General features: G+C 43.5%; 1 protein-coding gene across 1 annotated transcript in view; it reads right to left on the reverse strand.

Moving 5' to 3' along the window:
• Window positions 1-18,433: 18,433 nt before the first annotated feature.
• SPINT1 (serine peptidase inhibitor, Kunitz type 1) overlaps window positions 18,434-24,214 on the reverse strand; it is a 36,430-nt gene continuing 30,649 nt past the window's right edge. The window contains exons 7-10 of the mRNA XM_077322857.1: window positions 24,147-24,197; window positions 23,792-23,962; window positions 23,015-23,071; window positions 18,434-21,764 (exon numbers count right to left, since the gene is read on the reverse strand). Coding sequence (XP_077178972.1) covers window positions 21,556-21,764; window positions 23,015-23,071; window positions 23,792-23,962; window positions 24,147-24,197 — 488 coding nt within the window. The 3' untranslated portion in view covers window positions 18,434-21,555. The remainder of the gene's footprint in view (window positions 21,765-23,014; window positions 23,072-23,791; window positions 23,963-24,146; window positions 24,198-24,214) is intronic.

Genomic DNA, 24,214 nt, shown 5'->3' on the forward strand with positions numbered 1-24,214 from the left:
GTCAGCCTGTGAAAAAAACTTGGCCTAGGCTAGGCAGAACTTACAGATTTTCTTATCCTGCCCCACCTGTTGACTTCTTAGAAATGTTAAATTTCAGTCAGAAGATTCACATCTGGGCTCCTGGAGAACTGTCCATTGACTGACTTTGCCTTGGGTTCTTGTTCCTGTACACTTAACTGTGTCATGGGGCTGGCTGACATCAAGAGGAGGTGAGTCTAAATAAAGGAGATATTAAGAAGCAGAGCAATATGGAGAATACAGGTTGCTACTGATAGCCAGCACACAGAATAGGGAATGTACCCTTGTGTTGGTGCTGACGGGGGGTGAGGCAAGAATGAGGGAGGAGGAAGGGCCATGACTCATGGTAGAGCATCTGCTTGGCATGCAGAAGGTGCTAGATTCAGTCTTTGGCATCCAACATATTTCATAATTTGGCTTCTAGACTGATTGAAGGCTAGGGATAGGAATAATTTGTTCCTAACCTGGGAGGACAGTGAAAGCTCTTTAAGAAGACCTGTCTCCTATTTTGAGAATGGTTGTGCTACAGAACAGGGTATTGCCTTGACAGACTGTATAATTATCTGAAGGTTTCTACATGGAGGTTTATATAATCATAAGGAAACACTGGCCACATTTCCAAGTCACATGCAAATAAAGACAGATCCACTGCCCAGCAGAAGGAAGAGCTATACTTCTCTCTGAGTTCCTGAATACATACAGAGACCTCCACAAGGCATGAGTCTACTCAGAATTATTACCAGCCTCAGAAATTACCTTTCACTCTAATAAAGTAGTGGTCCATTCCTTAAGGAAATACAGCCTTAATCAAACTGATACTCTCTCCACTAAATTGTCTCTTACAGACGATTAAATTAACAGCATAAAGAACCATCACATATTATTTTCAGATTTAAAAAAAACTAAACATGTAAAGAGATTTCACTCTATACGTTTAGTGCACATCTTCATCCAAAAATATTATTGGTGATAGAGGGAGGGTGGTATTTTTCCTTCTATGTTTTTAAGCACTACGCTGTGGGGGGGGGAGCCTACTCTATTTCAGACTATATGTAATTTTCCCCCCTCAGGATCACTGTATCTCCCTCCAACTCATTAGTTCTGTACATGGAGGATTAAATAGGGCTGCCAGCTCAAGCTTGGGAAATTCCCATAAATTTGGGGGCAGTGACTAGATGGGGTGGCGTTTGGGAGAAATTAAGGATGATCTGGGGCCAAGGGACCAAGCCCTATGAAGATAGGTTGAGGGACTTGGGAATGTTCAGCCTGGAGAAAAGGAGGTTGAGAGGGGGACATGATAGCCCTCTTTAAGTATTTGAAAGGTTGTCACTTGGAGGAGGGCAGGATGCTGTTTCTGTTGGCTGCAGAGGAGAGGACATGCAGTAATGGGTTTAAACTACAAGTACAACGATATAGGCTAGATATCAGGGGGAAAAATTTCACAGTCAGAGTAGTTCAGCAGTGGAATAGGCTGCCTAAGGAGGTGGTGAGCTCCCCCTCACTGGCTGTCTTCAAGCAAAGGTTTTCTTGGATGCTTTAGGATGCTTAGGGCTGATCCTGCGTTGAGCAGGGGGTTGGACTAGATGGCCTGTATGGCCCCTTCCAACTCTATGATTCTGTGATTCTATGATTCTAACTCAACAGGGATGAGATGTTACATCCGGCAATGTCACATCCTTTAAATAGCAGCATTTTGCCTGGTGATAGAAGAGGACAGTGGCGAGATTTTACTTAATTCCCCCACCCACACACTCTGCACCCTCCCCTTGTGCTTCATGGCACTTGTCCACCCCTTCTCAAGCAGCAGCTTTCCGAGGCTGAAAGTGGAGGGACGGGGATGGCTGGAAAGATCCATGTCCATCAGCACCTCCTCCTCATATTTTGCAGGATACAACTCTGAATGATCATAATAATCAATTAAATGGGCCCATAGATTCATATTCGGGTTAGTGGCACACATCTCTTTAATTGCTTAACTTACACTGTTAGAATCGCTACAGTTACTGTAAGAAGAGCTGTTAAAATCCAACGTTCATTTGTCTGCATTTTGCAAAACATCTTGAAGAACATGAGATTGTGAATCTTGACCTCCTTACTGAAATCTGAAATGGTGCCCTTGGCTCAGCCAAAAAGAAAATTGCCGGCAGTACCCTTTATAAGTAGAGCTTTTACTTGCCTTTTTAAAAATACATCTGCAAGTGTCCATGGTCACATTTTACGCATTTGGGTAAAACACTAGATTTGGACTGGCAGATTGCTGTATGAATAATCCTCCAAAAACAGGGTTTTCTTTTTGTTGGGTGTGTTGGATCTTCCAGTCAAATATACACAAGCTTTATGGGGAACCAGTTATCCCTAACAGTGAGCAGCAGTGAGCAACATTAGTACAAGCAAGCAATAATCATCCCTTGAAAGGGTGATATAGTACCAAATCTCTGTGGAGGAGTGGTTAAGAGCAGCAGACTCACACCAGATTCCCCACTCCTCCTCCACATGCAGCCAGCCGATTGACCTTGGGCTAGTCACAGTTCTCTTAGAGCTCTTCTTGTAGAACAGTTCTCTGAGTCGTGGGGATAGGAAAGGAAAGCTGTTTGATTGGTCATTCATCATTCAGTGGCCAAAATGGAGACTGTAACTCTAATACGATAAGCAAATATCTTCCCTAGGTAACAATGTAGCAAACAAAGGCATTATGAAGTCTCTTTTTTCCATTACAAAAATAGATTCCAATAGCACCTTTAAGAAAAACAAAGAATTATTCAAGGCATCTTATTTATTCCTTCAATCTATTATCCGCAACTCAGAGGCTCATGGCGGTTTACAAAAGTCCAGCTAAAAACCCATTAAACCCCCCATTAAAATGGACTATCACAAAATTCATAATAACAAAAATCAACCAGCAAAAACAAAGATGGTGGAAACACCCCTCAACCCCCCCTACTCATCTACGGGAGGGAGAAGAAAGGAGAGACAGGTCAGAATGGTATTCGTTGTTGGCATCAGGGGAACCCCAATTGCTCTTCCTGAGTGCACTCTTTCTCAGGAAGAGTTGTGCTACTTCAGAGCGACACGGCTACCCACCTGAATCTTTTTTCCACTGTTTAGCTTATGGCTTCTCCACGCTTAGCTGCAACTCCCACATTGACCCTGTGTGAATCACCATTTCCTTGAAGCTACTATTGTTACTTTCTTTGTCCTTAATGAAGCCAAGGCAGAGTCAGCCACATGTCATGCATCATTTTTCTAGAGGAAATCGAAAAATGTTTGAGTGGCAAATTCCTCTCACCAAGAAGAATCCTGAACCTCTGGTGAGCTTTGGTACAACTCCACTGAAAATGACAAAATGTCAGAGAACTAGCTGTATTTCTTTCTCGTGGATGGTCTGGGTGCAAAAATCCAATAAGAGCTACTTCCCCTCCATGCAGCTCCATGTTTAGGAAGTAACTGCTGTTGAACCCCTGGCAGTTGTACAGTTGTTAAAGGCACAGATTCTAGGCTGGAGGGGTAGCATAAAATACCACATCTTGAGCAATTAAGGGCTATGAGACAGGGCCATTTCGCACGGCTTCAAAATAGCACAATGGTTGCTAATTGAAAACGCTACTAATTTGGAATAACCCACGATGTCGTAGACAATCTGCAACACTCCTGAAACCGACCCGCAAAAAGCGCTTCGTTGTAACGCTTTCAGGGGAATCCCAAAAAGTGGATTCACCCTCCGGAAAGCGATACACTCCTGCAACCAATCTGCAACAATAGCGATAAAGACCTGTGCGTTAACATTGTTGCGGTTTCTTCAGAGTCCCTCCTCCTGAGCCTGTCCTCCAAACTTCCGGCGAAGCGATCGCCATTTTTTTTCCCCCGAGCGAGTGGAGATCAACGCACCGGCGAGCCTCCGTTTAGCCAGTGAGGCTTCCCAGGCTGCAGTCCCTCCTCAGAGCTGTTTACAGTCACTAAGCACAAGAAGCCCGCAGAAGCCCGTTTGCTGATGTATTTTCCCTTTATTTTTCACACTGTTTCGGCTGAAAATCGCGCCCGTGAGGGGGGGGGGGAGGGGGGATTTTTTTTTTCCACTCGGAGGCAGCGTGGCCACGATCAAATGACAGCTCAAACAGAGGCTTCCCGGCTTCAGTCCCTCCCCTTCAGTCACTAAGCACACACATCTCACACATTCCATTCAGCCGAAAATCGGGCCCGTGAGAGGGGGGGGGATTTTTTTTTTTTCACTCGGAGGCAGCGTGTTAACGATCAATCGATCAAACGACAGCTCAAACACCCCAGGCAGCTGGATGGGTCTCTCCGTTGCAACGAATCTACCCAGATTCGTTACAATGGGTCTGTTTTTTTTTTTTTTTAAACCTTCCTTAAAGGGAAAGGGGCTGTTTGGGAGCATGCTAACGGCTGCCCATTGGCTGCTTGACGGCCAGGGGCGGGACGAGCTTGGCAATAGCGCTTCCTTTCTAGCGATTTCTGCCGAGACCGGAAGCCTGTGGGAAACGCTAAAAAACGCAACTGATTCCACTACAAAGGCAGGTATGCATAACGACGAATTCCACTATTTTAAATGGCGATTTTTCATTCAGTGACCAATTTGCAACAAAGATCCCCATGCAAAAAGGCCCACAGAATTTGATGCTAAGCTTGGAGAACACAGAACTTACCATCTCAGTAAACATGTGAACCAGGCATGTCATCTTGCCTGAGTCACCTGTCCGATTCCAGTCTTAACCAGAAAGTTTTAATATAATAGGAGGAAATTACAATATTTCAGCTTCCCAATAGGGGTCAAATATCTAATCTGCATTTCCCAGTCTTAGAAGACTGTTGCCACATGACTCTTGCTGGCCAAACACTCAGCATGCAGGGCAAGGTCTCGGGACCAAATGTACATGTACATCATGTATACAGATGCATACAATAGTACATGGGGAATAAAGGCTGCTCTGTATAAACATATTATTCTGATGTCCTGAATCGGGAATGATAATAGGAATAAGACAGAAATGGGTATGGATGTATATGCTGGGTTGCCCATCACATTCATGGCAGGGGTTATACAATGCATCACCATGTCTTCCAAATGGTTGGCAGAGTTTAAATGTGCAAAGAGACATACAGCACCAGACTGCTTAAAAGAATAAAATACTTTTATTAAGAAGAGAAGCAACTTTGTATAAAAAGAGGTGTTATAGAAATTCCTAACTATCTAACTGCTCAGTTCTGTTCATTTATTCAGTCTGTTGTGGAGGGAGGGAGTGTGCTCGGAGGAGCAGGAAGTCTCCCAAGAGCCAATCAGGCCACTGAAGGAGAGTATCTGGAAAACATCCGGAAGGTCCTAAGCTCCCTATGCAAAATACACATCTCCAATGCCCCCTACATTCCTCATATGTTTCTAAATCATGCATACTATAGATTTTGCATGTTCCAACAACATGTGACCTGAGGTCATAATAAAGCCAAAGGTTTAGTCATGATCTCTTAGTGAAAGGCAATAAGGTGAGCTGGTAGACACTTGATCCTTATTGTCCATGATAACATCAAGTTTCACAGTTGCATGATGCACCAATATTGTTTCCTCACCAACAAAGGCATGTGGGAAGGGAGAATGAGATATTAAACAGAGGGGAGTTGAGCAGGTGCACAAGCAAGCAGCAGGAAGTATATTATGAACATGCCCAGACCTGCTTTTTGCTTCAGGTATGGCTACTGTTCCAACTACAAAAGCTGCAACAAGACCTGGAGAGACCACGGATTAGAAGATCAAGACAAGCAGAGCCATCAGTAGAGTGACACCTTTCTAAGATCATTGAAGTCTGGGGGTTTAGTAGGGCAGGGGTAGTCAACCTGTGGTCCTCCAGATCTTCATGGACTACAATTCCCATGAGCCCCTGCCAGCAAATGCTATGGCAGGGCTATGGCAACACCAACTGAGCCAGCCATCATTTGCATCAGTCATCAAGCTGTTCTCACCAACATGGCTTGTTCTGCAGAAAAGGCAACTAAATGTCGAACTGTGTACATGTGCCAGTTGTGTTACAATGGATCAGAATTTAGAACTGGCCATAGGAAAGAAAAACATCATTATCTCTGTGGAAACATTAACCCCCAGCCTGGCTTTCTAACTGCAACTGTGGACTTGTGTTTGTGAGTTGCCATTGCAGGATCTCAGAAAGTTTTGTTGTTTATGTGCTAGTACACAAACACACAAACACAATACCTTTATTGGCATAAAGCAGATTAGCAGGATAAACAAAGTTAGTCAAGATACGTCAGACAGTTTAAATTTAAAAACCGAGGACAGAAATTCAGCCATAATAAAGGGGACGTCGGCATCCTTATCACTCAGTAAAAATTGGCAAATCAGGTCTCTTGAATGGTTTCTCCGATTTGGTATAAGAGGTATGATATGCTTCTCTGTTCAGTGAACAAGGGACAATCCAGTAAGATATGTTGGATGGTGTCAGGAGAACTTGATTCACAGGTGCATAGTCTGTTTTCGAAGGGGATCTTGGCAAATCTCCCTTGTAATACTTTGGATGGAAAGGCGTTAAGCCAAGCAAGCAAAAACGCTCTGCGATGGAGGGGATTTGCCAAGTTATGGAAATAAGCCGGCATTATCCCGTGCTTCACTTGGAGACCAAGCGCACAGGGAGAGCAGATTGCTGGCACAGTGGGATGGATTTTTTGAAATTCCTGATCAAGTAGCCTTTGTTTGATTTGGTACATAATGGAGGATTCATTCAGAGATAAGATGTAATCGTAGTCAATGCCAATTTGTTGGAGTGTAGTCAGGATGGTAGAGAACCATTTAAATTTAAAAGAGTCTCTCAGTAAACAGGTCAATAGGCTATCTGATAGAACCCTAAAATGCAGTTTTAGCCAATATTTAAAGGTGAAAATCCAGGCCTTAGTTTAAGGAGATTGTGTCCAGTTTCAAGACATAAAGAGGAGTAAGGGACGCAATTTGGAGTTCTCAAAATCTGCCGGAAAAAGGCAGACTGTAACCTCTCTATGTTTTTGTTAAAACCTGATATCCACAGAGGGATACCATATAAAATTTGGGGAAGAATTTTAGAGTCAAACACACGACAGACAGCTGGGACAAACTGATTGCCTTTAAGAAAGAAAAACCGGTTTAGATGGGTAATGGAACAGTTAGCCTGCAAAGTAATCCTATTTCTATGTTTGGTTCAGTGCAAATTATGTTGGAAGGTGATTCCTAGGTATTTGAAACATTTAACCTGCTCGATTTTATGACCACCAATGCACCAGTTTGAGGGAGACCACTTCTGTGCAAAGACCATCACTTTGTTTTTTTTGAAGTTCTGAAGGTCATTGAGTTGGCAATATTCGTGGAAAGCATTCAGATATCTATTCAGACCAATTCTGGAATGGGAAAGCAAAACGGTGTCATCACCATACAGAAGAAGTGCTAGTAACAACACTGAGATCCAAAGACACACACATGACTTAATTATTGGCATTTCCATGAGGCGACCAGAATCCTGGAGATATACATTAGACTGTTATCTTCTACCTGATGTGGGGAATAACCATGGGAAGTCCTGAAAACAAAATCCTTTCAAAAGCTCCTCCTGCTGTTACTGCTGCCCCCCAGGAAAGGGATTTCCATTCTGCTTTCTCATTGCCCCCTGTCTCCCCCCCCCCCCCCCAAGACACAGCAGCTCAGGCTACAAAGGAAAAACTGCTGAGGCTCCCAGAGGAGAACATGCTGCCCCTGAAAAGTTAAAATATCACCTTCCCCATAGTGACCTGCTTGCTCTTTTCTGTGCTGGTTTTACTCATCGGCAGCCAGCTTGAGCTCCTTCCAGTGGCCCATTGGATGGCTCTCAGTTTGCCTATCCTCTGTCTGGTGGCAGCCCTTTCAAAGTTCAAGTCACCTGCCAACTGCAAATCCTACTTGGTAATGACAGCAAGCCACTTTCCTGGAAGAGGAGTAGGTGCCTCATTGGAGAACAGTGCTCAAAAGAGCCAGAGACACATGTCATACAATTACATGAACTCTTCAGCCACTGAGTATCACTGATCTAAAACATGCTTTCAGAGACTCAAGTTACCTGCATAATGGTTGCTCATATCAATATGATTTTTCTCTGCTTTGAAGAGGATCAATAAAATCAGAATCCAGTAGCACCTTTAAGACCAACAAAGGTTTATTCAAGGCGTGAGCTTTCGTGCAAGCACTCTTCTTCAGACTGAGGTTCTTGCACTCAAAAGCTCACACCTTGAATAAAATTTGTTGGTCTTAAACGTGCTACTGGATTTTCTTGTGCTACTTCAGATCAACAGAGCTACTCATTTGAATCTATCCTTGAAGAGGATCAAGATATTCTAAAGAAAATCAGGAACGAGGACAGACAGAATATGTTGGTAACTTATTCAAGGCACTGCAAATATCAATTAAATTATATTTATTTTTGTTATTTTAATTGCTTTGGTTTTTATTGCTAAAACTATTTTAATGTACTCAAACTAAGGACCAGAGCTGCAGGAATGAAAAGCAAAGCTTTCCCCGTAGCTATTTCTACATACACTTAATAACAGGTTCCCACATAGGATGCTGATGTCATTCAGCTCATTAAAATATAAAGCAATTGTATTTTGGGAAAGGAAACACTGGGAAATCCCCATTTATGACCACACTATATTCAGGAGGTACATCCTTGTCCACTTCCCTCCCTCAGAAGTAAGATTTCCCCTCCATTTTTGTCTCCCTTTTGTGACTGAGCTACTCTAGTCTGTTTTCTCCTTTACTAAAGAATTCTGGCTGTCCCACCCTGTCAAAGTATAATATTTTGGCTGTTTCCTCAGCCCAGAACCTGAGGGAAGGAATGGGAGCCTTCTTTAATTTATATGACTTAAATGGCATTAGAGAAGTTTTTATATTCCAAAAATATTTTATTCAATATAGAGGGAAAGGTCAGGTGATCCTGCGTTGAGCAGGGGGTTGGACTAGATGGCCTGTATGGCCCCTTCCAACTCTATGATTCTGTGATTCTATGGTTCTATGAAAATCAGTACATACACAGGGGCTTTCCGCACCGGGATCTTTGTAGCAAATTGGTTGCTGAATGAAAAATCGCCATTTAAAATAGTGGAATTCGTCGTTATGCATACCTGCCTTTGTAGTGGAATCCAGTTGCGTTTTGTAGCGTTTCCCACAGGCTTCCGGTCTCGGCAAAAATCGCTAGAAAGGAAGCGCTATTGCCAAGCTCGTCACGCCCCTGGCCGTCAAGCAGCCAATGGGCAGCCGTTAGCATGCTCCCAAACAGCCCCTTTCCCTTTAAGAAAGTTTAAAAAAAAAAAAACAACCAGACCCAACGAATCTGTGTTGATTCGTTGCAAGCTGCCTGGTGTGTTTGAGCTGTCATTTCATCGTTGCCACGCTCCCTCCGAGTGAAAAAAAAAAAAATCCCCCCCCCTCTCACGGGCCCGATTTTCGGCTGAATGAATGTGTAAAAAATAAAGGGAAAAAACATCAGCAAACGGGCTTTTCTGTTCTTTGTGCTTAGTGACTGAAGGGGAGGGACTGAAGCCGGGGAAGCCTCTAAACAGAAAGAGGCTCGCTGGTGCGTTTATCCCCGCTCGCTCGGAGAAAAAAAAAATGGTGATCGCTTCGCCGGAAGATCAGAGGAGAGAGCCAGGGGGAGAGACTTTGTAGAAACCGCAACAATGTTAATGCACAGGTCTTTTTCGCTAGTGTTGCAGATTGGTTGCAGGAGTGTATCGCTTTCCGGAGGGTGAATCCGTTTTGGGGATTTCCCTGAAAGCGCTACAAGGAAGCGCTTTTTGCAGATCGGTTTCAGGTATGTAGCAGATTGTCAACGACGTTGTGCATAACGGCAAATCAGTAGCGTTTTCAATTGGCAACCATTGTGCGATTTTGAAGGCGTGCGAAAAGCCCCACAGATTTTAGTTCCTGTATTTCAGACTAATGAGAGTTTCTTAAGCTATTCTCATTTCACAGTTATTTAAAATCTTTATGCTGAGAAGTTTTTGTTCCAGTGTTTTCCAAACACTCCAGCACACTTTCTTTAATATTATCTGACTCCTTTGGTTTCCAGAAGGCTGGTATATGCTTTCTAGTACCCAAACCCCTTCTCTTGAAACACCAGTACTTGTTTTGTCATTTTAACTGACTCCTAGACCATTTCCACACAATGAATATGTTCCTAGACAGCCTTTGATTGTTGGAGGGTTTTAGAGTTCCCTCCACATGATGTTGCCTGCATCCCGAGGATTTCCAGTAGCTGGGTCATGATATGGCCATTTTTAACCCACGATTTTGAGAATAGCCAAAAATGGATTTTCCACCCTAAATCAGTGAGCAACCATGGATAAGACCATATGGAGGGGAAAACACACGACGGTCTCAGCAGCTTCTTCCTGCCCTCGCACCCGCCCTCACCTCTCCATTTCCTCCTCATAAAAAGATTTCTTCAAAACTATTTGGTCAGACAAATAATTACCTGGAGTCCAGATTGCATGCTTTAAAAAGCTTGCTGCTTTTGGCTGTTTGGCTATTTGTATTTTGCATTAACAAACTTGCTGATATTTAGTGGTTTTGGTGGGATGAAAATATCTCCTAATGCACTTTGGGTTGGATCCAATGAAATCACTCCATTATATGCAGAACCGTTTTCCAGAACAATGCTCCATGGACTGAAGGAATATTCCTTACACTGGAGGAAGGTTATGTCATTAGCAGATCAGATTTATGCAGATCCCCCCACCACCACCACCTTGTTTGATACTGTGGATATCTTGGGTTTCTGAATTTGTGCCATTTTTTAAAATCTGGCTGTTTTTTCTCCATTAATTACTCACATGGGTCATCTCAGCTAATCAAATTTGATGTACTGAATGGGATGATGCCACAACACAGATTTAGCTACACAGTGATGTCACAAAGGGCAAAAGGCAATTGAGAACATATGTTTTTTCAGTGCCACCCACCACCAAACCTGTTTCTGTGTCTGTAACCAGCTCCAGGGGCTGAGATGGGACCTGGATTGCATGACTGTTATGATAATTTAAAACCAACATGAGAGTTGGCGCTTTGACTGCTTCTGTAAAGGTTGCAATATTTCAGAAGCATGGAGTACAAATATTCCAGTTTCCGATCTTAATTCATTGCATTCCCCTCACAGACTAAAAAGGCAGAATTTAGTGTGTTATCATGATCAGCCTTAATTAATTTTGTTTGTTTAAATACCCTTGGGTATTTGCATATGTTTCTTGTTCTCTCCACTCTCAGTCCTAAAGGAGTGGCTGATGAAAATAGGAGCTTTCAATTAACATATCAGCTCTGACACACCCAAGAGTGCCCCTCCCCAAAGGCAGCACCTGCCTTTTTGAAAAAAGGTGAAGGAAATATGGGTATTAAGTTCCTGAACTCAGTAAACCCAAAATTTCTTATGATGGATAATATTTAAACAAAGAGCTAGTCCAATGGCACTTCAAAGGTTAACAGCATTTATTTCCACATAAGCTACTGTGATCCAGCACTCACTTTATCAGATGCATATTCACAATTTAGGCAGAAGTATTTATACTCAAAGCTGCAGACAACAAAAAGGTGAGGGGTAAGTTACAAAGAGAGGGGCCTGTTTAAGTCGATTGTCATGGGAAGTGCCAGCAACTATGGTGCCTCCTCATGGGGTTTTCAAGACAAGATCTCAAGAGGTGGTTCATCATTACCTGTTTCTTCATAGCAACCCTGGACTTCCTCAGTGGTCTCTCATCCAAGTACTAACAAGAGACAGTCCTGCTAAACTTCCAAGACCTGACTAGACCAGGCTAGTCGGAACCATCCATGTCAAGGTGTGTAAGTCAATATCCAATCAAAAGAGTGGGCAATCCACTTGGAGTGGATGAGGACCACTTCTCTTTATAGACAGACAAAGTAGAGTTAACATAAAATACATCTGGTACAAGATGAATATTCGACAAACTCATTTTCAGCAAATCCACTGTTAAGTTATACCCCTCCAGGCAATTTACCACCTACAGATTTCTGATTTAGCCAGACGCACTAGTAGACCAAGTTAGAGAAGTTAGAAGCTCGCCTTCTGTTTTATAGGGTTTGGAGGGCTGGTAAGAGTTTTGCCCAGGTCCCAGCCTGCACTGTCACTGGACCCAGTAGGGCTCCTGCATTATGTGACTGCTGCTGCCAGGCTCAGTGTGATTTGGGGACTACAGCAGCCGCTGGAGATAAGTGCATTCTCTGTGCATGTGCAAAAAACACAACTTTACTTTCCAGGAGATTGTGGGTTTGTTTATTTTTTTTTAATCAGGTTTTTCTGCAAACTTGGGGAGTACCCAGTATCAAACTTGGGGAGTATCCAGAGTCACTGCCATGTGAGATTGTGAGTAGGTGGGCAGAAGGGACTGTGTTGGTGCTTGGCTCTTGTGGCCCTTTCTTGCATGCCCGGGGAAATGCCAATTACCTCCAGACCAGACTGGCCAGTGATTCTGGTTTGTGAGAGGCATCATCTGGGCATGGAGGTTACTGTGGGTGAGCAGCTAGTTGTGAGTTTCCTGTATTGTGCAGAGGGTGGACTGGATGACCCTGGAGATCCCTTCCAACTCTATGATTCTATGATTCTATTATCATAAGGGGCAAGGACTGACCACAGTCTCCTTACTCCCACTGACTCCTGTAGATTTTGTGAGCTCTGCCTTGACAGCCGGACAGCCCCACATCACCAAGCAAGGTGAGATAGCTTGTTTCAGGAAGCCTTTTGGGGTAGCAATAATTAGTGTATGTTTACCACTATGGGGCAGGGGAGGGAAGGTCTCGATATTCTGCAACAAGCAACAAAAGGTTTCCAGCCCTCCGTGTTTGAGACAACCACAACCCCCCTTTAATAAAATTAATTCTGATACTGATCAACCAGCAATATTCTCATCCATCACTAAGAAGGTGGGTCACGCTCTTGCACCCCAGATATAATCCCAGAAGGCTATTTCTGCCTCAAGTCCCAAGGAATGCCCCTTGATCTAAAGAAAGCACAAAAATGGGCAGCGGTGTTGACCAGCTTGTGCGACACTGCCCTCTGTCTGTCTAAAGGAATATGGACTTGCAAACCTCATGGCAATCTTGCCTGGCTATACAGGCTTTAATTTAATATCTTCCACCTTTCTCTTTCCCCCCTCCCCTTCAGCCTATCTAATGAGAAAGCCATCAGAACAGACAGAACTAAGAAACTTTAAGGTTCCACGGCTAAAGTAGTATCATCATCCGAAACATGGACAATCAGCTGTCCTGATTTTTCACTTGGCGTGATCGCGTAAATGGCTCAAATCCTCATGTGAGACATTAATATCTAACTGTATCACAGATAGTTAAGAATCTACAGTTTTTTAAAGCAAAGCACACACGCAAATAACCCAGTAGAGCAATGTTCTCTCTAGGGCTGAGTACAGTGTAAACCTGTTCTGCTATTGTGTAACATCAGAATCACAACATGTCATAGTCCCATTGTATACGGCACTGGTCAGACCACACCTGGAGTACTGTGTGCAGTTCTGGAGGCCTCACTTCAAGAAGGACGTAGATAAAATTGAAAGGGTACAGAGGAGAGCGACAAAGATGATCTGGGGCCAAGGGACCAAGCCCTATGAAGATAGGTTGAGGGACTTGGGAATGTTCAGCCTGGAGAAAAGGAGGTTGAGAGGAGACATGATAGCCCTCTTTAAGTATTTGAATGGTTGTCACTTAGAGGAGGGCAGGATGCCGTTTCCATTGGCTGCAGAGGAAAGGACACGCAGTAATGGGTTTAAACTACAAGTACAATGATATAGGCTTGATATCAGGGAAAAGATTTTCACAGTCAGAGTAGTTCAGCAGTGGAATAGGCTGCCTAAGGAGGTGGTGAGCTCCCCCTCACTGGCAGTCTTCAAGCAAAGGTTGGATACACACTTTTCTTGGATGCTTTAGGATGCTTTGGGCTGATCCTGCGTTGAGCAGGAGGTTGGACTAGATGGCCTGTATGGCCCCTTCCAACTCTATGATTCTATGATTCTAACAGAAAATTACTGCACAGTGGCTGAAATCTTGTTATAAAACCCTCTCAGTTCTAGATCAGATTTGTAAATTTATTAAAACAGATAAGCAAGGAACCCACGACAAGGGGGAGACCCCATCCCACCCACTTGCTGGCCAGCCAAGCTGCCTGCAGCACCATCACCACAGCCAATGACTGTCGAGCTCACAAAGTGGCCTTAATTCCAGATCACCCTCCTCCTCCTCCCAACATGCCTGCCCGCCCCCCCCCCCCCAAGGTCATGACGCAGTAGCTCTAGCACTCCTCCTCCCTCTCTACCTACTTGTGCACCTGGCCCACCCACCCCTTTCCTGCCTGCGTGGCCAACAAATTCCAGCAGTGGTAAATCCCGTTCTCTCCTCTCCCGCCCACTGCTGGCCCAAGGGGAAACATCTTTATGTAGTCTGCACAAACGCAACATGCCTCCCCCTATTGGGTGTTAATCCCCAACCCTATGAAAAAACGCACACACATTTTTCTGACAGCGCAGGAGGTCCCTTACATTTGCAGAAGAATACTACTCGAACCAGACCCCAGATATCTTTCTGACATAGAGAATGCCAGGCTAACCTTGCAGGGATGAGCCCTCCCCCCCCCCCCCGAACTGTTCCTAATGGCCAAAGTTGCAGCTATACAGTGACATCATGTGGGTGTCTTTGCGAACTACACCTCCTGGAGACAGGCTATGAGTTTTAAATTGTACACGCATATTGATCCACATAAAATTCAAAAACAAGAACAAGTGTGACTATTTGGTTCATCCTAATAAAAGGCTTTCTTCAGTTGTGGGGAGAGGAATGGGAAGGCGACTGTAAGCCGCTTTGAGCCTCCTTCGGGTAGGGAAAAGCGGCATATAAGAACCAACTCTTCTTCTTTTTCTCTTCTTCTGAAATGCCTGATTGCTCATTTGTTCTTTTGCAGTTTTATGGCTCTCTTTGTTTTGTAGCACACTACCCCAGTCTCACTTCCTTTACCATTACCTTGTGACTTGGAGAAAAAAATGGCACATCTGCTGTCCTGTGTTTGTTGTCATTTTGTTATCCTTGGTTGAGAACACCTGATATAGAGGAAGCCCATTGATGTTTTGTCTCAAGTCATCATGATGTTCTTCAGCTCCAAACAAATGCCTGGTGGAAGAGCTCCGTCTTGCAGACCCTTGGGATACTGAGTCAGCTCTTGGATGGCTCACAGCTCTCCTGGGAGCTCGGTCCACCAGGTCAGGGCCAGAACTGAAAGGGCCCTGGTTGAGGACAGACATACTTCTTTTTGGCCAGGGATCACTAATTTGTTGGAATTGGATTATTGTAGTGTCTTTTGGGGGATATGGTCAGCCAAGTGGTCCCTCAGATACAGTGGGCCCAGACTGGAGGCGGCTGTCATGTTGATCACTCTGACTCGGCGTTCTAGCGCCATGTAGGGTGCTAGTAGCATTGTCTGGTGAAGATGGTAAAATGTCAGTTGAGCTACCTTAGTGACCTGTGCTTCCATTGACAAGGAGGTGTCAAAGATCACACCCAGATTCCTAGCAGATTGTGCAGCAGTAAGCTGCACACTGTCTAGGCAGGCAATCGCACTCCCTTGTCTGGTCTTTTTCCACCCAGTCACAGGACCTCTATCTTGGAGGGGTTGGGTTTCAGACAACTCCGCTTAAGCCAGACATCTGGCAAATGTTTCAGGGATGGCGAGCATATTGGTGACATCTCAGCCCAAACCCCCAAATTAGCTGGCCTAGAGGGTGCACAAAGATGTTAGAGTGGGCGAGAGAACTGCACTATGCAGTACTCTGGAAGGGACTTGGCAGTTGGGAATGACTCTGTCCCACTGCCCTCCTGTTCATAGCCCTGGACAAATCAGCCCCTGGAGGGCTGTCCCCTGCATACCAGTATTGTTGAGGCAAGACTATCAGTTATACACTGCCTTTTTAAGCAGCTTCTTCTGGTGCTAATTGTTGCTGAGGAGATCTCTTTGATATTGCCCTATACTCTAGTTAACACAACACACTGGAAAACCATAAGCCCAGCACTGATTACAATATCCCTACAAATTGTTCTATGTGGGGATGATTACAAGGACTGTTAGGACCAAGATCTGTGTTCTGAATTGTTGCCTAAGAACTGGAAAGATATGGGTGCCACTGTTCACACAGTTCTCTGCCTTGGGTCACCGAGATGATTCGACCATCTGGCACACAACTTGACTAGAATTTACTGCTACTGCTACTCTACTGCTAAAATTGACTGGATGGCTGTAATGTAGGATGTTAATTCTGGCTACATTATTTTGTTACTGTAATTGTTTTACACCTTATATTGCTTCAGTTTTGTATTATGTTATTCAAGACTATTTACTTTTAAGGCCATTGGGTTAGTGTTCCACCTCTCTTGCATTCTTGACCAGTGAATTCAGTTGAGTTGCCAAGAGCTTGACTTTTTTGGTCTGCTATTGTCTTAAGGCTGCCAGGTCTCTCCTGGCAACCAGCGGGGGATGGGGGGTATCTACCTGTAAAAAGAGAAAGGCCCAGGTTTCATTGCTGGTGTCACATTGGAAGTGACATCATCATACCTGTAATGTCCAGGCAACATTCTGATATTTGGGCAAAAGCTCTATGCACCATAGAGTTTTTGCCCAAATACCAACCTGGCCCATCGCTGGTATGATGATATCTCTTCCTGTGCAATAGTGACAATTGGGCCTTGGCCTTTCTATTTCTCCAGATAAGTCTCCCCAACTGGTCAGCTGATCGACAGCTGGGGGCTAGGCCAGGAGGCGGGGTTTGTGTGTCTTGTCAACAGATATTCTCTTCCACAGGATCATTCAGCACTGAGGCCCTTCTGAGACTACGCTGTTAGATTTGGTACATTCATTTTGGATGCAGGCTACTGTTTTTCCCTTTTGGAGATTTTTTGCAATTAAGTTATGTACATGAAGATCAAAGGCTTTGGAAGTTTCTTTTATTATTTATTCCATTACATTGTTTTAAATATCATTTATATGAAATTTTGTATATAACTGCAATAGTGATCTTGTTTGGCTTTAATACTTTATTTTTAAGAATTAATGGTACATTTCACCAATGGAAATCAAATAGTTTGGTCATTTTCAGGTGAGTATTTTTTTAGCCTGAGTATACCCTAGGCATAATTTTACAACAAAAAGTTTTTAATTTTGCTTTTGCATTTTCCAGGAGTTTGTAAATGTATTCCTTATCAACACTGGGGTGGAGATTGCTCTGATAACTGACTTCCTAATCTGTCCCTTCTCCCCAATCTATTTTATTAAGAATGAAAATGTTTCCTCTTGTATATTTAGGTCTCCATCCAGTAAGGCTGTAAAGAATGAAAGGGACTAGTACAGTAGATCGTGATGGTACACTAATATTTTTGAATTATTTTCTTTGTACTGATTCTGCTAAAAAATAATACCAAGTAGTCAGTTTGGGGATTTTTAACCCCTTTCCCCAGAAAACCCAGGCTTCTGCACAGTTAGGTCTTCCTGGGATGCTTAGAAGCCCTGCTTTATGTTCTCATAGGAACACCTTTTATTTTTAAAAAGCCACTTGACTCTTCCAGCAATAGCTACCACTCTTCACATCTCAGGCCCCGTGATGTTCATGACTGGAATTTTCTTTTAATTTTCAGATATTTCCTTCTCTTTAATTTCTCACTTATCGTCCAGGGAGGGCAGCATCTACGGTCCCTTCCCTTCTCTCACACCTGCCCTGTGAGGCAAGTTAGCTGAAGAGTGATCGGCTCGATGCCTCTGTAAGCTCACTTCTTTAGGACAAGCTTTGCCATTGCCTTATTGACACTCCACTTTATACTTTCCCTTGACTTTTATTTCTCTATTTATTTTGTACCACTTTAGTTGAATTTATACTTTGATGTTTACAGAAGTTACTAGTGTCATTTCCCCTTCCCCCCAAATAAGGCAGAGCTCCTCAAAAAACACATGCAATAAAAAATATAGAGAATACTCGGACTTTTGTCCAAGCTAGTCACTGATAAATACAATTTACATTATAGTCACAAATATACTACTAAGTTAGCAGTAGATTTGTGCAGAGGTTTTTTGGGGGGTGGGGGTTGTTCTTCTCTCACTGTAAAATTCTGTGCCTAAACGGAAACCTAGTTTCAAGCTATGCCCTTCCCTAGCATTGTGTACTAAGAAATCAGAAATGATCACTGTGAACTTAATTGTGGCCTACTTCAAGATTCCATCTGCCATCACAGTGCAGCAAACCAAATTTGCCATGATGAGAGGCCTGGCCTCCGTAATGTAGGCCTCTTTGACATCACCATGGCAAGAGAAATTCTAGGATTCTTAGTGAATAAATATCTGAGCAAATATGTTACAAACAAAATATTTTATTAAAATCTACATTTGCAATAGGAAAGAGATCCACAAGAATAAGGGCTCAGAAGGCAATGAAGGTTTTCAGGAAGAGAGGATGGTGCAAAACCTGCTAACTATCATTCTCTTGTCCCGTTCTTATTTTCATAGGCACAAATGTGGGCCAGGACATCTTCTCAACCCCATCCTGCAATTCGCTGGGGAATGTGCTTAGGCAGTCCCACACCTCAGAAGGCTGCCCCCAGTAGGGAAAACACTTGAAGTATAGTTTCATACTCCCAGCATAGTCCCTGACAGTTTTGCTGGTTTTTTCCAGCCAAGAGAGGCTTACATCCAAGAACTTAAAAAATAAAACACCAAAATACACACACATACACAAGACTTTATATACATACACTTAACATACAAAAAGGAAGACAAAAATGTCTTCCACTATTGCTCAGCTTCATTGGGTAGGGGGGCATTCCATTGCATTCATATTCAGTATGTGGAATGAAAACTATCACAATTTCAGGATACCAGCCCCTAACAGGTGAAAGAGCACTAGTGCTGCCTTTGGTTCACAAAGCAATACTTGGCTATATTATTGGATTCAGCAGCACTCACTTCAGAAGGTGGAAATTGGTCAATGGGAATTGGTCAATCACCAACTAAACTAAAAAAGCCTCCTAAGGCAGGTATCTGTAGCAGTAGCACCTAGCCAAATGCTACCATGCCAATTACAAGCATCCTGCAGAAGCCATCAGTAGGAAATCTGGGCCAACTACTGTTGGTCTGAAACAGCTTCCTGTTGGTGGTCATAGACCAGCACTCACAGAACAAAGCAGAAGCTAAATGGGGAAAATGTCACTAAGCAAAAGGACTATTCTGACCAGCAACTTGATTAAAACATAAGCCATCAAGTATGGCTTTTTATAAGTTTTATGTTTTGACAGCTGAAGCTGGAAGGAATAAAGGAAATGGGAGAGCCAAAAAATGGTGTGCTCAACTTGTGGCCCAATGAAGCCCTACTGTGCAGCCTGTCGCTCCCCCCTCTCACAAGGCTGTGGGGAGAAGGGCACTGGCACACCCTTCCCCCGCAACACCTGCTTCCTATATCCCTATAAGGCTCTGGGATGCGGCAGGAAGCTTTCCACCCATCTCCTCTGGGAAGGTTCCAGAATGCCACCTCCAATCTAGGGGACAGAGGCAGTGTTCTGGTCCCCCTACCCTGGAAGGTTCCACTGTGACCCCAAGTCTGGAGAGGTCAGAATGCCTCCCTCCTCCTTAGCTGATCAGTGGCAATCTGTTCCCTTCCCAATTAGGTGCAGACAACAATGGGCAACCCACTTAATGCCAGTCATAGTCCATTATGGCCCAACATACCTACCTAAGTCATGCCCACCAGCAGTCTGAATGTACCCTTTCCCCAGTTATTTGTGCCAGTTGGGGAAGGGAAGCTGCTACTTCCCCTCCATACCACTCTCTCTTTTTATTGCCCTTTAAAAATACAAACTTCCAGCTTCATCACACTTCTGTCTTCAAAAACATCTGTGAAGGGGACTATAAGAAAGCAGCATTGATTGCCAATCCCCAGTTGGGGCCAGGGGATCTCCCTGCCTGGAGTGTCTCACCCCATTTTAAGGCTCTCAAAAACCAGGGGAACATACCAGGCAGGGGAAGGAAAGAACCAGGAAGTCACCCAGGAGTGACATAGGGATGTCTGTGACATCAGGGGGTGACACTCTGGTTTTGGGGCGAAAGTATGGTAAGAAACTAATTCTGCCATAGAGGTTTTGCTCAGAAACCAGAGTGTCACCCTCAATATGTTACCTCACTTCCAGGTAACACAGGGACATTGTTTACTTCCTGGTACTTTCTCCCACATCCCAGTAAATTCTTCCTATCCCCTGCTGGCTGCTCCCACAGACTTGACAACTCTAATTGGCAATAGCTTAGTAAAGCCTACCTGAATTTCCTACATCTGAAGAGAGAGAAAAGAATCACTTAGTCTTCTTAAAGACAAGCATATGTTTCCAGTCACATTTTAGATCTAAAAATAAATACATACAAGCAAAACAGTGATAAACTAGTTATTTAACATTAAAAGTAGAAATGGCAACCTTGGAGGTAGAAGCAGAAGGAGAAAATGCAGGCCAATTTCTCAGTCATTTTAAGTACACACACTAGGTTCATTAAAATTAATTTAAAAAATAGTGAGTAATCCTTCATGGTGTCGATTCACTGGGACACCCAACCCAGACCACAACAGCACACTAGCCATCCAAGCAGCCCCTTGTAGCATCGCAACTGGTGGAAGGCAGTGGTGTGGGAGGAGGCAAGGAGCCCAGTCTTCCAGACCAGCCTCACCCCTGTGCCATCTAGGCCAAGGTGAGCTCCACCAGGACTCACAGCAGCAAGGGGGCTTTGCCTTCTACTTAGGCCGAGGATGCTGGTGAGCACTCCATTGCCCAGTGTCGAGGGGGCACAAGTCAAGGAGGCAGCAGACACTGCTCAGACCAGCTTCAGCCAGCCATGGGTGTGATCAACGCACCGTAGGCCTCAGTAGATTTGAAATCAGCAGCTATTGGAAGAATAAGCCAGTTCTGCTCTGTGAAACTTCTATCGCCACCTTGATTCTGTTGAAAGACTGCATTTTTATGCCACAGGACCCCAGAGAAATCAGGTAGCTTTTAAGGTATTAATGCTATTCATGCGAAACAAGAAGAAAGGCCTAGTCCGGGGGGGGGGGGGTAATGTAGAGTACAGCAACTTTGTGAGTGTGTGAATTCCATACCAAATCCAACTGGCTCAAAGTGGTATGATAAGTCCATTCACTTCAAATGGACTTCCTTCTCCTTCAAAGAATCAAGTGAAACAGCAACAAAGAGAGGCACTGACATATCACCAGGAGAAAAAGCTGGGGCAGAACTAGTCTCCTCGTCATCCCTCCTCTCCTCAGGGGCCAGATTTATTCAGAACTATTAAGGGTAGTAAAATGGCTAGAGTTGATCAATGGTCTAAGAGAAAGGAGGGTGGGAAATCCTTCAGATGTAGGCCTTTGCTTCAAAAAGCATCATCAACAGTAAATTAAACCTGTCCCACACCTCGGACGTGGAGGGCAGCTCTTGGGGGAAGATCAAATAGGCTTTGTAGTACTGTTGTAAACGAGGTGTTCTGTGTCCTCAGTGGTGGAGAGGACTGAAGAGAGAGTGGAGTTGGCAGCTGTAGCTGGCTGGCGTCGCCGGCGATAGGTCTTTCTGGTCTTCAGCAAGAAGTAGCCCAGGATTGCCAACACAACCATGATGCAGACACCAAGGAGCACAGCAATGCCCGCCTGAAAGGAGCCTGGAAACAAGTGGGGGTGTCATTTACTCCACTGCTGCTAATAGATATCAAGAAGGCAAAGCAATGAGATATATCCCTAAACCTTATGATTGTTTCTGTGGACCTCAAGCTGTGACTCAGTCAGCAAACAAAATTATATTTAGGATGCACTGGACACTACTGTGCCATTTTAGTAAAGAAATGTGTTGTACAAAAGAGCAAGAGTCCAGTAGCGCCTTAGAGACTAACTAAATCTGTGGCCAGATATGAGCAGACGAAGTGAGCAGTGACTCATGAAAGCTCATACCCGGCCATAGATGTTGGTAGTCTTTAAGGTGTTACTGGACTCTTGCTCTTTTCTATTGCTGCAGACAGAATAACAGGGCCGTCCATCTTGTTTAATTGTTGGCACTGTAACCTACAAGATGCATCTCTTAAATAGGTCTTTGGGGAGGAGGTTATTATACATATCAATCAATTTTGTATTAGAATAATCAGTCATTTTTTAGGGTGCTTATTTACTTCTAAGCTATTCGCCTGTCTCTTGGAGACTGATGGTCAACAAAAATGGACCATCCACACACTTACTGTTGCTAAAGAGTCATATTACAGCACTAGTGACATAAATGCCCTCCTCCATCAATCCAAGGAATCGAGGACTTTACAACCTTGTTGCAATTTCAACATATCATACACAGACAACAACTGTCCATGGACATATTTTTAGAAATTTGGAAAGCTTTTCTAGAAAATTCTGGAGACTTGCCACTACTGTTGTTATATATTTATTACTACCTGTCTGGGGTTTCAATTTATAATAAAAAAATAAATCAGAGAACGTCTGATTACAATTATCAGCTTGAGACAATCATTTTGTTTGAGACAGTGGCTTGAATTATCAAGCTCCCCGGGGGCCCCCATCGGCCAGGCCACAAAGCTGAGACATTTTATTCTGTCCTTCCTTACACACAATTGCATACCGCTCTGTCACAGGAATAACAATGGAAATGAGTGTGGGAAAATCCCTATAAAGTAGTCTCGTAATAGTTTTTGATATAGTAGAGAAAAACAAGAATCCAGTAGCACCATAAAGACTAACTAAATTTGTGGCAAGGTATGAGCTTTCATGAGTCACTGCTCATTTCTTCACATTCTATTGGAATATTGGAAAATGTAGTGGGAAAGCAGTTTCTGCTGTCTTAAAGCAAGCCTTAGTTCATTTAAGTAGAAATGCCCCCCTACCCTGCCCTCGTAGGGGTTTAGTTACATACTTAAATGTTCATGCTGAGTCTCGTGTCCACTCCATCTTTGACCAATCACATCTGCCTCTGCAGAGAGAAAAGAGAAATACAATGTGTTACAACCATGTTTCATAATGGCAAAAGGCTTTCAAAGATATACTACTGTGCAGTTAAAAAAGCATTAAATACAACATTTGTCAAAACACCGCACATATCACATTATATTGTTATCCACAAGAATGTACCTAAAGATCATCAGGTTATGCTGTCAGCCTATTATTCATGCCCTCCATTAACAGATTACCAGAAAGGGGGAGAAAAGAAACAAAAAGATACAGGATTGAGTATCACCTATTTTCCTTGGCCATTATCATAAGACAAACTGAATTCTTGAATGCAATTTCTGTTTCCAGACATCCAAGATTAATTTTTGTATTGTTCTTTTCAAATGTTTTCAAAATTCAATTTTATAAAGTTCAGCATTTGTTCTCTTAACAGCATTCATCCAGAAATTCAGGCTCATTCACAAGCAAGGCAAGATACGCATCGTCACTGGGTTAGCTCCCAGTATCTAGTAGTCAGAAATTTATTCTGTCTGAAAAGGGTGTACTTCTGACCATGATTATTCACCATTCACCATGCATGTAAGCAATTTGGAAATGTATGCTATGGAATACCTTAAAACTTAAGGATAATGAACCTTTATTCTGCTGATCTCTAGCCAAGAAGTGCTAAAAAATTATAGCGGAGGGATTGACTCTGGGGAGACGGTATATTTCCTCTCCCCTTCTTAAGGTGCTTACTTACTTGTGATCCCTTCACAGGATTTTAGACAGTCTTCTTCCTTTTCAAAATTATTCTTATTGCCTTCACACCCTCCATAGGTGAAGCGATCACATTTCTCAGTGAATGCGTTGTAGTACCAGCGGGATAAGCTCTCTTGGCACAACCCAGTGTCTGGCAAATCTAGACAATGACCTGTCAAAGGAGAATAAGCAGTGCTTATCAAAGAATTTCTGCCAAAAGCTGTGTGAATGATAACACTGTAACTCAGTTCCAGCTTGGTTCTCTTCAGTCGCAACTGCATTTGGGGAAGGCAGATGTAGCTATTAGGACTGGTCAAATCCAGAGCTCATTCCATCAACACTCATGATATACCTACCTTGGCTGTCTGTAACACTGAACTTCTGTAACTTATTGAATGCTTGAATATCTGCAAAAGACACCAAA

Source organism: Paroedura picta, chromosome 2 (assembly GCF_049243985.1).
Source record: "Paroedura picta isolate Pp20150507F chromosome 2, Ppicta_v3.0, whole genome shotgun sequence".
Taxonomy (NCBI): domain Eukaryota; kingdom Metazoa; phylum Chordata; class Lepidosauria; order Squamata; family Gekkonidae; genus Paroedura; species Paroedura picta.